At 39.3% G+C, this 12,430-nt stretch overlaps 1 protein-coding gene across 2 annotated transcripts in view; it reads right to left on the minus strand.

Moving 5' to 3' along the window:
• The window catches only part of ccm2 (CCM2 scaffold protein), a 121,048-nt gene that overhangs the window by 48,743 nt on the left and 59,875 nt on the right, over nucleotides 1–12,430 (minus strand). For both annotated transcript variants that reach the window (XM_078541409.1, XM_078541410.1), the window contains exons 2-4: nucleotides 10,182–10,358; nucleotides 5,002–5,085; nucleotides 543–726 (exon numbers count right to left, since the gene is read on the minus strand). In XM_078541409.1, the coding sequence (XP_078397535.1) occupies nucleotides 543–726; nucleotides 5,002–5,085; nucleotides 10,182–10,358 (445 nt within the window). The remainder of the gene's footprint in view (nucleotides 1–542; nucleotides 727–5,001; nucleotides 5,086–10,181; nucleotides 10,359–12,430) is intronic.

The following is a 12,430-nucleotide window of genomic DNA, read 5'->3' on the forward strand; positions in this document are numbered from 1 at the left end:
TCACAGATGCTCAGTTTGGTTCTGGCAGGACCATCTGTATCCAGGCCCTCTTACAGCCTGGGCCCAAACAGAAAAAAAAACTGCATTCCAAAGGTTGTGGGGGGGGGGGGGTTAGAAGAAAAAAACAGGTGGGGGTAAATGGCTTTGACATCAAGGTAGTATTTGACAGCATGCGGCCCTAAGGAGCTTTAATAAAACTGAAGTCAATGAGGATTGGAGAAAACTTTCCACTGACTGGAAATCATAGCCAGCAAAAAGAAATATGGTTGCTTCACTCCTCAGTAAGATGACTGGTATTGAATGAGGTCAAAAACTGTCAACATACACACAAAAGTGATATTGTCTTAAATACTCCTCCCATTTAAAATTGAGTTATTGATGTGTGACAAATAGCAGGACTTAATTACCTTTGTATCTTTTCACATACCCTAAGTATACAGATTTGTGTGGCAACTACAAGAAAACTTTCATAAAGTACACTTTTCTGTCCTAAAAGCCAGGATGAATGAAGACGTTCTTTCTACTAAAATACTGGAACTTACCAGTTTTGAAAATGACCAGGTGAAGGGAATCATCTCGGATGTAAGAGACTGCTGCAATGTCATGGATTGGAACTCTGAGGATAATGTCTTCTCCATCTCGCCACACCAGTTTAATATTGTATGCAGACACACTAATCACTGCATCCTGTTCTTGTGTCAGTGGCCCTGGGAGCTGATGTGCCCTCTAAAAATTAAGATACATCACTTCTTAATAAGATGGTAAATACTTGAAATAAATTCTCCAAGGATAAGCTACCATTCCCTCATCTGACAAGAAAAAAAAACAAACTTCTGCTCAAGAGCAAGACTAATCAAGCTCCCAATGTCAGCAGCTACAACATCAGTTATAGGTGGCTCTCTCAATTTCACGAAGTAGTGAATGCAAGTTTGAGTTTTAAGATTACGTACTGTAATATTCCACATTCCCAATAAAATGCTTATTTTCAAATTAACTAATCAGCAACATAATTTTAAGAACTTACCATTTCTCCAGTGCCTTACACAACCTCAAGATGTCCCAAAGCATTTTATAGCCAGTTTTTTTCATATGTGTAGGAACTACTATAAAATAGGATATGCAGCAGCCAATCTGCACTTAGTAAGACCCTACAAACAAGATCAAATGACCATATAATCTGTTGTAGTGATATTGGTTAAGGGATAAATGTTAGCTAGAACACTGGGAGAACTCCCTTACTTGAATATCATGGTATCCTTTACATCCATCTGAGCAGGCAGTCAGGGTGTTAGTTGGTCGCACCTCCAACAGAACAATATTCTCACAGTACTGCCCTGAACTGTCAAACAAGATTGCGTGTTTAAATCTCTGCAGTAGGGCTTAAATCCATGACCTACTGATTTAGAGGCAAATATGTTACCACTAACTCAGCCAGTCAGCCTTCCCAAAAAGTCAGTAAGTTTTTCAAGTAAACTGAACCACAGAAATCAGATCAGTAATCTATGCTTTTAACTATTTTTCACTGATAGTGCTACAGGAGGGGAAAAGGACAAGTGTACAGAAGGGAGGTAAACAAATAATCCAGCAATTATTTCATCAGAAGTTATGAAATCATTACAGTACAGAAGAATAGATTGTTTGTATGGCAATGTACAAAAAATCAGCAAACATGTACTGCCTACATTTTCAACTTAGTACATCAGGGCAAAAGGGTAGGGTGGGAACATTTACCAAAGTAAAACTTATGCACATCACACAAGAAATAAAACTGAGTCAGAAGCATAATTTTAGTCAAAAGAAAGTTATATAATAGCCAGTCCAGAGACCTGGCTATAAGATAGGTATGATTGGAAGCTAAATTTTGCAGGCTATAGGATCTTTGGAAAGTAGTAGTAATATTGATGAAAGACAACTAAAGCAGCAGAATGAAGCATCAGTAAGGATTAAATGCCAGCATGGAAAGGACTAAGTAATAGCAAAGAATGGAAAAGCTCAGATGGGAGTTGTCTACATTCCCTGACAGTAGCAATGTAGCAGTGCTGGGGGAAGTCAAGAGGAAGAAATTGATATGAGGGAAGCAAACATCAAAAATGTGGTTCTAATGGAGAATTTAATTTTCAGACTGAGAAGCAAAACAATTGTAGTGAAAGCATTAACATTCCAGAAAACTCTCCCGAATACAGTATTTTAGAACAGACTAAGGAATAATGCTGTAACAGATTTAGTGTCAAGTAAATATCTGACTGTAAGGGAACATGTTATTAATGGTGGCCTGATGGTAGAATTTGATATCAAGTCAGAGGGGTAAAAGAAAGAGTTTTAAATTTAAGAAAAAATTCAAAAGCAGAGATAAATAAGTAGACCACAGTAAACTGGGCTGAGCATCAACAGGCAACAGTGGGAAATTTACGGAAGTTTTTGGTACACAACCAGATCAGTAATTAGCCCATAAAGGCAAAAGTTCCATTGGTGCAGTTAAGTAACCTTGTTTAACAAGAATAGGAGACAGTATCAAGTTAAAAAAGGAAAGGCTTGCACAAAATGAAAAAGATACAAAATAATGAGAAGTACAAAAAAAACCAGAAACTTGCAGGGGACAAAGCTAACAGCAATTTTTAAAATATAAATTGAGTGGTAAGCAGTGGGGTGGGAGAAGGCAGGCCGTTAAACAAATGCACACGATGCTATAATGTTAATTAAAAGGTAATAAGAAAATGGCACACTTCAATACATTTTCACAGTAGAGTAAGGGGGCAAAATATCAGCAGCACAAGATAAAAAAAGTCAGGGGAGGAACTTATTTGAATTTAATACATTTGTTCAATGTTACATAGCATAAATAATGGAACTTGACAAATCTCCAGGACATGACTAGGGTATTAAAACAGGTAGGGAAATTTCACGTGTTTCCCATAATTTTCCAAAGCTTCTCATTTGTGAATTTTACCCAGGATAGGAAAATCGAGATATCACTCCATTATTTAATAAAGTAGGGAGAGGGAAACCAAGAAATTATAGACCTCAGTTTAAATGTCAGCTGTGTGGAATGAGTAACAGATTGAGAGCTCAGAGTCAGTGTGAACTTGGAAGGCTAGGGTCGTACTTGCCTACTCGAACGGAACCTTTTTTTTTGAAGAGAGCAATAACACTGTGGACAGGGGAGGGCCATCTATATAGACTTTCCAGAACACATATTACAGTTCTACACAAGAGATCTGAGCATAAATAAGCACATATAGAATTGGGGATAACCTTGTGATGACCAGTGACAGTTTGGGAGCTGGGACAAGTACGAATAAAGGGAACACACTCTGGTTAAGGGGCAGACACGAGACATCAGAAGCTCACAATGCAATGAAAATAACACGACCAATAACAAACAGCCCAGATTGGGGAGGGAGGAAGCAATGCATAAAAGATGCAGAAGCAGCACCACAGTACAGCCACCCGGTTGCAAGAGTGCAAAGATTCCTGGAGAGGATCCCAATACTGTATGTGTTGGATTGGATACAAAGCACAAGGGGCAGAAACACAGCAAAGTTTGAAATAGCCACTCATCTTTCCAGCATTGATCCAGTGGGACCAGGATTGTTGTAGACCCACAAGGGGAGAGTCTGCGAAATGCAGGGCCAGCTGAAGAAAATTCCGGACAACTTGAGTTTCTGGATTTCGGAGTTCTGGACTGGGAAGGTTACACTGTATGTACAGGATCAACCTCTTTCAAAATTTGAATTTTCCACCTCGGTCTTTGATTTTTCACAGGCCATTTGTGAGACTGAGGGCAAATTCACCCACCAGCCCCATGTGTTCTGAACCTTGTATCAAATGCAGTGCATTTTAAAGCGAAGGAAGTTATGCTTCAGTTGTTCAGTGCTGTGGTCAGAACCCCATTGAGTGTTGCATACAGGAAGGATATACTGCCTGTGGATGGGATACAATGCAGATTCATCATAACATCTGGGCTTAACTGTTTATTCTGTGAGGATCAGCTTCTATCCCCTTGGGGTCTATATGGTTGATTGGTAATCTAATTGAGCTCCTTAAATTGAAAGGAATTTAATAGAATAGATGTAGAGAAGCTGTTTTCTCTATGTGGAATTCAGAATAAGCAGGCACAATTTTAATTAGCACTAGTCCATTTAGGTAGTACTTTATCATACAAAAGGCAACAGAAATCTGAAATTCCCTCCCCTGAAAAGGTGAAAGCCAACTTAATTGGATTTTAGGGACAAGATTGAAATATTTTTTTTAAATAGGCAGGGGTTTCAAAGGACACAAATTAAAAAGATGTGTAAATGAAATTGAGGAACATGTCAGTCATGATTAACTGAATCATGGAACTGGCTTGAAGGGTTAAGTGGCCCACTCCCCTTTGCACCTTATGAGCATTAGCCAGGAGGACAACAAAATAGACAGTGTTCTTTTTCTGGACAGATATTCAGTGACCGCAGGCACATCTGTGTCTATATAAACTATGGGTGAGGGCAGGGTAGAGCTGATTTGTAATGCACCTTGGGGCTAAACAACACAATGACACACCACTGTGCTCATGATAAATAATGGCACAGTACAGAACACCTATGGAACCACATCCCAGCATGGAGTTAATGCCTTTTAGCAGCCAAAGAAAATAAATTTTAAAAAATCATCAAGCAGCATATGACAAATCCTGGCACAGCCATTTATTTTTTAAAAATCTTGCAAGGTAACAGAGTAGGATGTTTGCAATCTTTAAGTATATTTTAGTGTGGTTTTATTATTGCCAGTATTCCATCAACAGCTTAAAAAAAAATCACAGTACCCAGATTTACAATAGAACATCTCTGCTCACATGTTTAGCCCGATTTAATTAGAAAGGCTCAGATACTTCAGAAGTTTAATTATTTGACCATTATTCACTAACAGATTAAAATTTCAAGTTTCGACTTTCTGTACAAGGTAGGCATGGATTTATTTCTAAGCAACCATACCAAACATTACCATCAAGGTAGCATTACTCACCCTTGCATTATCTAACAAGTGCAATATCTCAGTTCGACTGGATGGATTCAGATACCCAGGCACTGAAGTGAGCTGCCCTAAATACTAAAATAAAAAAGGGGGATTGTTAATATAGCAATTAAAAAGAAGCTGGTTGAATGCAGGCAAATAAAATTCAAATTGCCGAAAGCACAATTACTGAAAATCCAAGTAATATTTACATACATGTCACCATTTTAACAAAACACTAAATATTAACTTATATTTGAAAGGCATAAATATACATGGTGCAACTTAAACAAATTTAGTTCTTTATACAGGAAGCCCTCAAACTTGATTACTAGCTTCAAAAATATTTAGACACCAAGTACGTGCTAATATGCACTGTCATATCTTCCGGGTTCTCTTGAAAACTAGCCACATTTCAATCCAGGCTACCATCATGGTGATAATATACCCGAGGAAGTGGCCCACTCCTCTGAATGAACTGAGCATTCAGAATGACACCAATTATTTGGGCAACGAGCAAATTGCAGACAAGAAATTAAGATTAGATTACCTTACATGTATAGATATTGCTTCAGTCCCAAAACTTACCACGATGTTCCCCTGGCCTGAAAGAACAAGTCTCTGGGCAAAATTCCTTTTCAAGGTTTGCTTTAGCAACCTGACTTCAGAGGGCCCACTGCTGAATTATGCAGGTTGACTAAATGTTTTGTACACTCAAAATTTGCTGTGGCAGAGTACCTAAGAGTGTCATTAGAGATGCCCTTGCATCTTTATTGACCACAAAGTTGCTGAGGGAACCAGAGCCTTTGGGGCAACCAACAGGGTACCTCCTTAGCTAATGAGATTTAAGGATTGGGAAATAACCAAGGCTAGGTGCAAGAAGGTGGGTGAATTAAATGCCAAATCAGGTGCAGAAAGAAAACTAAAACAGGGGAAAGAAACACTGAATTGAGAGAAAGGCAACAGAAAAGGGTCACATTTAAAAAATATATATTTTTTAAATCTTCTAGCGCAATTTAAAATCTGTAGGAAGTTGTCTGGACACTTAGAAAAGTTAATTTTCAGTGCCAGAGAGATTGGTTAGCAATTAACATTTTGATATTAAAAAGGGTATTCGTGCTACTAATTATTACTGCAAATACAGCGACGTCATGTCAATGTGAGGCAAATAGCAAAATGTCACTTTCACAAACATAAGGAATAGTGCAACTTGGACAGGAACATTTGGACATTTGCATTTAACCGCACAGTTATCCTTCACCTGAAGCTGCAGCGCTATTATGCATGAATAACAGCGAGGGGCATTACCCGCTCCATTATTTTGACAGCAAATTGTGGTCCATTACATTGTTAGAAAGCAACCATGAGGAGGGACAGATGCAGTGACTTAGTACCTTATCCTTTCAACTCAAGCACCTGGTGTCAAATCCAAACTAGGCCAATTTAATGCAAATCTTCTGCATCTAAAGACTTTATCCATAGGCTCCCAGATATATTTTTAAATATCAAAAGTCAGTAACTACAGAACAGAATTCATATCTCACTTTATATCAGTGCTTGCCTCCCAGAGACATAAACAAGGTGGTGTACTATAAATACACCATCTCACAAGGTCATTTTGATCTCTACTTCAACTTACCAACAACGCTTGAGCCTTTATGCATATTTTTGTTCCTCTACTGCCACCAAAACCAAGTATATGGCACTTGACAAAAGAATAAACGAGGCAAATTCAGGACACCAAAAACCTGACCACAATAGCAAGCTTCTCATTAAAAAGGTGTTCCATAAACTAGATTAGTTTTAAAATCAGATATGATGAAAAAAAATGTAGGTTTTAACTTTACCATGGGAGGGATCACGAATATTAAAACATTTACTGAATCTTGGGCGGCTTCACAGAGGAGTTTTTTTTTTAAAAAAGTGTTTTCCCATATTGTCCCTGTGGTCTTCACCTCTCCCAGGGGATTAACTGGCTGCAGGGGGGTTTATTCACTCTTGGCATGTGGGCGTCGCTGACAAGGCCAACATTTATAACCCATCCCCAACTGTCTGAGGTGGTAGTTTTGAGTTTTCTTCTTGAACCACTGCAGTCCATGTGATGTAGATACACCCATAGTGCTGTTAGCGAGGGTGTTCCAAGAGGTAGACCGAGTGGCAGTGAGTGAACAGTGACATCATTCCAAGTCAGGATGGTGTTTGACTTGGAAAGGAACTTGCAGGTAGAGGTATCCCCATGTGTCATGGTAGTGAAGGAGAAAGGGGAAAAGGAGAGAGAGAAAAAAGGGCAGGTTTAATTGAATAGCTGGTCTTTATCCATCTGGTAGTTTCACACCTCAAAAGAAAAACAAAAAATACTAAAAAGGTACCAATTTCAAAGAACTCTAAAGCAGCAGATTGCACAACAGGTTCATTCACCCTTACATTAAAAAAAGCTTTAGAGATAGCTATGGTGCTAGTTTGCTAGTTTTACATGTTTCTTTCATTCAGTTAAATTTTTGCATCTATCGAGTGTTCTTGTGACCAAATTCAGGAGCTCAGGAAATGGAAACTCTGATGGCAATGGTCATATTATTTTGCTACAGATTAATCTCACTCCTAAACCAAGATATCAACATAAGTGAGCTTCCACTTTTGAGGAATTGGCCATTTGTGCCCATGAAGTGCCTTAGACTGCAGACTTGTGGTACTCATCAGGAAAAATGCATCTTAATAAAAAGACATTTTTCAGCTCAGATGTGAGTCAAAACAAAAAATGGATACTGCACTTCAGCACCAACTTTTTAAACACATCTATGGGAGAAGGGTGTTTGGGTGCTTAACATTGCCAAGAACTCTTTTTTTTTTTTGGAAGGAAGCCGGGAATCCCAAGTGGGGTGTGGGGCAGGATTGTGGTGGCTGGAAATTTGTGAAGGCTTCATCACTGCCAGATTTGTTTTCTTTCTCACTAGAGCGACGGAGATTGAGGGGCAACTTGATAGAAGTTTACAAAATTATGAGTGGCATGGACAGAGTAGATAGTCAGAAGCTTTTTCCCAGGGTGGAAGAGTCAATTACTAGGGGACATAGATTTAAGGTGAGAGGAGAAAACTATAGAGGAGATGTGCGGGGCAAGTTTTTTTACGCAGAGGGTAGTGAGCGTCTGGAATTCGCTGCCAGAGGAGGTGGTGGAAGCAGGTACAATAGTGGTTAAAAGGCAGCTTGACAAATACATGAATAGGATGGGAATAGAGGGATACGGACCCCGGAAGTGCAAAATGTTTTAGTTGACGGGCAATACGATCGGCGCAGGCTTGGAGGGCCGAAGGGCCTGTTCCTGTGCTGTACTTTTCTTTGTTCTTTCTTTCATTTCCATCCCTTAACTCTGCAAACATTTGACGGATGGCTGGCAGGCATTTCTTTCACCCAGCTCCCCACCAGTTTTGGGCTTTCATGGCTCTCCTGGAAACTTCAGAAGTATGAACATTGCACAAAGCAAACAGTTAACCATCTTGAATATGACCCCCACCCTTATGACTTATGGAGGTCATATTGAGATGGGATGAACAGAAGTGCTACCCCACCACACTTTTGGCAACACACGAACACTGCTGGAAATTCTATTATTAATTATCCAACAAAAAATCAAATATTCAATAAGTAAATCTGAATTAATCTGTAACAATTCCATTCCTTGGTAGGGATCAACAGAAGATCAATAAGTCAGAGGTCTACAATACAGAAAGAGGCCATTCGGCCCATCGAGTTTGCGCCGGTTAAACAAGTATCTAACTAGTCTAATCCCATTTTCCAGAACTAGGCCCATAGTCTTGTATGCCATGGCATCGCAAGTGCACATCCAAATACTTCTTAAATGTTATGAGGGTTTCTGCCTCTACCACCCTTTCAGGCAGTGAGTTCCAGATTCCCACTGCCCTCTGGGTGAAATAATTCTTCCTGACATCCCCTCTGAGCCTGGTCACTTTCCAGAGTCAGCTGGTTATATAAACCTAAAAGCACTACAACCCATAAAAAAATTAATCCTACAACACAAAAAATTAACCATCAACATACTAGTTGGACTTCCAACTGGGGCAGGGTAAATTCCATCTCCAGGGGCCTAAATCTGTCAGGGACCCAAGGCTACAGTTTTGCCAACATTTCTACTTTCCCATGCATCTGCACATGTGCAGATCATTATTGCCTGAACTTTAATTCTAGCTCCCTCTACCCAACATTGTGGTAACAACAGAACAAAACATTCACCAATATTTTTTTGTTGCTCCTCACTTGACCATGTTGTTATTAGTTGTTATTCACAGAACCACAATTCCATCTCAAAATTACATCTGCTGCTATCCCACCCCATCAGCCTCAGTCCAGCACATGTGACTGGCATAGCGATCTAATGAACTGTGGCCAGATCATGCTAACAACTCAGCTAAACAGAAAAGGTGCACCGCAGCAGTTAGTTGTTCCTACTACATTTCATTCAGCCATTTAAAAGTTAGATTATTTTCTTTGGCACCAGAATAAGGACCTTTCACAAATCGTAATCAATGGTAAAATCAAAACCAGCAATTTCCTGTTAAGTAAATATTTAATTATGAGATTTTCAATTTAGTGCAGAGTTTTATCAAGCTCTTGAGACTTGTTTTTTTATTTGAGCTGGGGTAACCATCAGAATGCTGCAACAGGGCTGTGCGCCCCCTCTGAATTGAGAAAAAAATAGCCAGGCACTTCAGTAACCCATTCTGGACGCTAGAAAGAAAGAAGCATCAGCCTCTTCTGTGATGCCATCCTGGTAAATAAGGTGTCATTTGAATGATGATCACAGTACAGCAGACAAATGCAAAACTATACCTCAATATAGCAACCAGGACCTTCAGACGGAGGAGGAGAGCAGGCAAAAAGCAGCAAGACACTACTTTTGTAAAGGAAAAAAGTCCAGTAAATTCATAAGTCAATAGATTCCTGCAGATCAGCTGATTTCTCTCTCAGCCCCTCCCAAAAAAGTACAAGCCCATTCATGCAATACAACACACACAAACAGGATGTATAGAAACAATGGGCCGTATCAGTTAAAAGGCAACATGTGCAACCAAGGCATTCCAATATGAGCGTATGGTATAGGTTTGGAGGTGTACAGTAAATTTAAAAGCACCAACTTATAGGACAAGCATCAAGGTGAAGTTTTAAGTTTGCAGCTCTACCTTTACTTCCTTTTCAATGTAATCATTCAACAGAATCTCTGGGTCAACTCTGTGATCTGGCAAGGCCAGGGTAACTGTGTGCAAGGGTCTTCGTTCCGTAACCTTCTCTTGTGCCTTCTTATCACGTCCCTTCTCTCCTTTCAGGAAAACACGCTTAAATGGTGACACGATTCCAGGCTACAAACAAAAGCACAGGAGCTTCAGTTAAACTTAGGCCTTGTAAAATCAATTGTCAAACACATTGTTAAAAACAAACAGCCTTAATGGAGGCTTAACATATGGTTACCTGGCATTAACTTAGAAGTCAGTGGACTTAGTTGTGGTGTCATAATACATTTTCAGTAATATTGCAACCATTGATAATCAATTTAGTTTTAATATGGCAAAAATATTGAACAAAATTTGTGCCATGGTACATTAAATACCTGTGCTACCAGGAGGTGTTTTAATGGCTGTCAAGATTTGAACAGACTCTACTCCCGAATTTAAATATGCAATTCTGCTTTGCCAAAATGCGTTTGTTGCTATGTCTGAATTTTGTGTATTAAATTTGGTTTCCTCTTTTTAACCCATTAAATCCCGATTTATTTCTCACATTTAAGTTTGCTTCCAATTTTTAAAAAAAAAGTCCATGGAAGAATCAATAATTATCAGCATCATGTGATCGAAGCCCATGGATAGAAAACTGAGAGGAATACAGCTCATGCCAAACAGAAGCATCATATCTAGTAACAGAAGCAGAAAATTTAAGAATTTTAGCACTCGTTCAGGCAGCTGCTTCAAACAGACAGTAACAGTTAGCCAAGAAAATTGAAGATTAGTGCAAAATTCCTGTGGAGCAGTGAGGTCGCAATGTATTTGAGAGAATAATCCTAGGCCAGCAAAAAAAGTCAAGAGTGGCTAGGAACTGGATGGGGATGGAGGATTCTCCAGACATGGAGGTCAGATGGAAAACAAATGGCAGAAAAGCCCTTGGACACCAGGTAGGCTGATGTAACAGCAGTACAAGAGAATAATGACAACCAGGGCAATAGAAAATTTTTAAGCAACAGGCATGGCCAGAATGGTACAGTAATACAGCAAGCAGAAGAGCAGATTAAGTCCCATAGTTAAGAGTTATGACTCAGCAGTGAGTAAGTTCAAAACATTGAGCAGAGTTCAACTTGGTGAAGATTGGAGCAGCGGTGGAGAGGTTTGGTGATCAGAAATACATAATTTTATAACATGTGGATTAAGATATACTCAATATTAAGAGGAAGCCTCAAGCAAAAGGCATCAACTTTGGGAAATTGATCGACACCCAGAATGATACAGCCTAGTCATCTACAAACATTCTTGCCAAACTTAACTAGCTCAAGTTTCAGCGAACTAAGGTCCTCAACTCAAGCTGTCAGATTCTTCCATCCATCAATATCAGACTGCTTTACCACCTTTCTTACTCAAGAACTATTCCTTCTCAACCTCAAGAACACTCCTTCAGCCCATATTCCTGGTTGTTTAATTCCCAGTGACAATTTCGGAACAACTATAATATCAACCGTGGCTCAATTGGCAGCATTCTGGCCCAAGTCAGAAAGTTGAGAGTTGAAGTTGTGCTAATGCTCTAGGCTGATGCTCCAGTCCTGTATTCAGGGAATGCTACACTGAGATGCTTTCTTTTCAAAGAGGACATTAAATCAAAGCCCCATCTGCTCCCCCAGGTGAATCGAAGAGTTTTCACAGAACTATTCAGAGAAGAAGTTGGTTACCCGCAGTGTCCTGGCCAATGTTTATCCCTCAATTAGCTTTTTATTATTTAGTCATTATCACATTGCTTTTTACGAGGAGCTTGTCGTGCACAAATTGGCTGCTGCTTTTCCTAAATTACAATGACGACATTTTGAAAAGTGCTTCATTGGCTGCAAAGTCCTTTGGGGTGTCTTGCGGCTGTCAAATGCACTATGTAGATGCAAGTCTGATTCACCTGCCCCTTTGATCCTCACTGCCCCATCAGCCACAACACCGTTCAGTTGAATATGTGTACATCAAGGTAAATCAAATAACTTGCATTTCTGTACTGTTTAGAGAGGCACTATATTTTTATTGAATTATCACCTAAATACATTAGGAAACAAATTAAGCAGGATGTAGGAATTTAAAAAAACATTAACCTAGTGCACAGATTACCATTTAACAATAGATCAGCATGGAATGGACAGATCAATTAATTTTTACGCCTCTAAACATCAAAGCAGAATTTGATAGGCTTT

Source organism: Cetorhinus maximus, chromosome 5 (assembly GCF_964194155.1).
Source record: "Cetorhinus maximus chromosome 5, sCetMax3.hap1.1, whole genome shotgun sequence".
In the NCBI taxonomy this organism is placed as follows: Eukaryota; Metazoa; Chordata; class Chondrichthyes; order Lamniformes; family Cetorhinidae; genus Cetorhinus; species Cetorhinus maximus.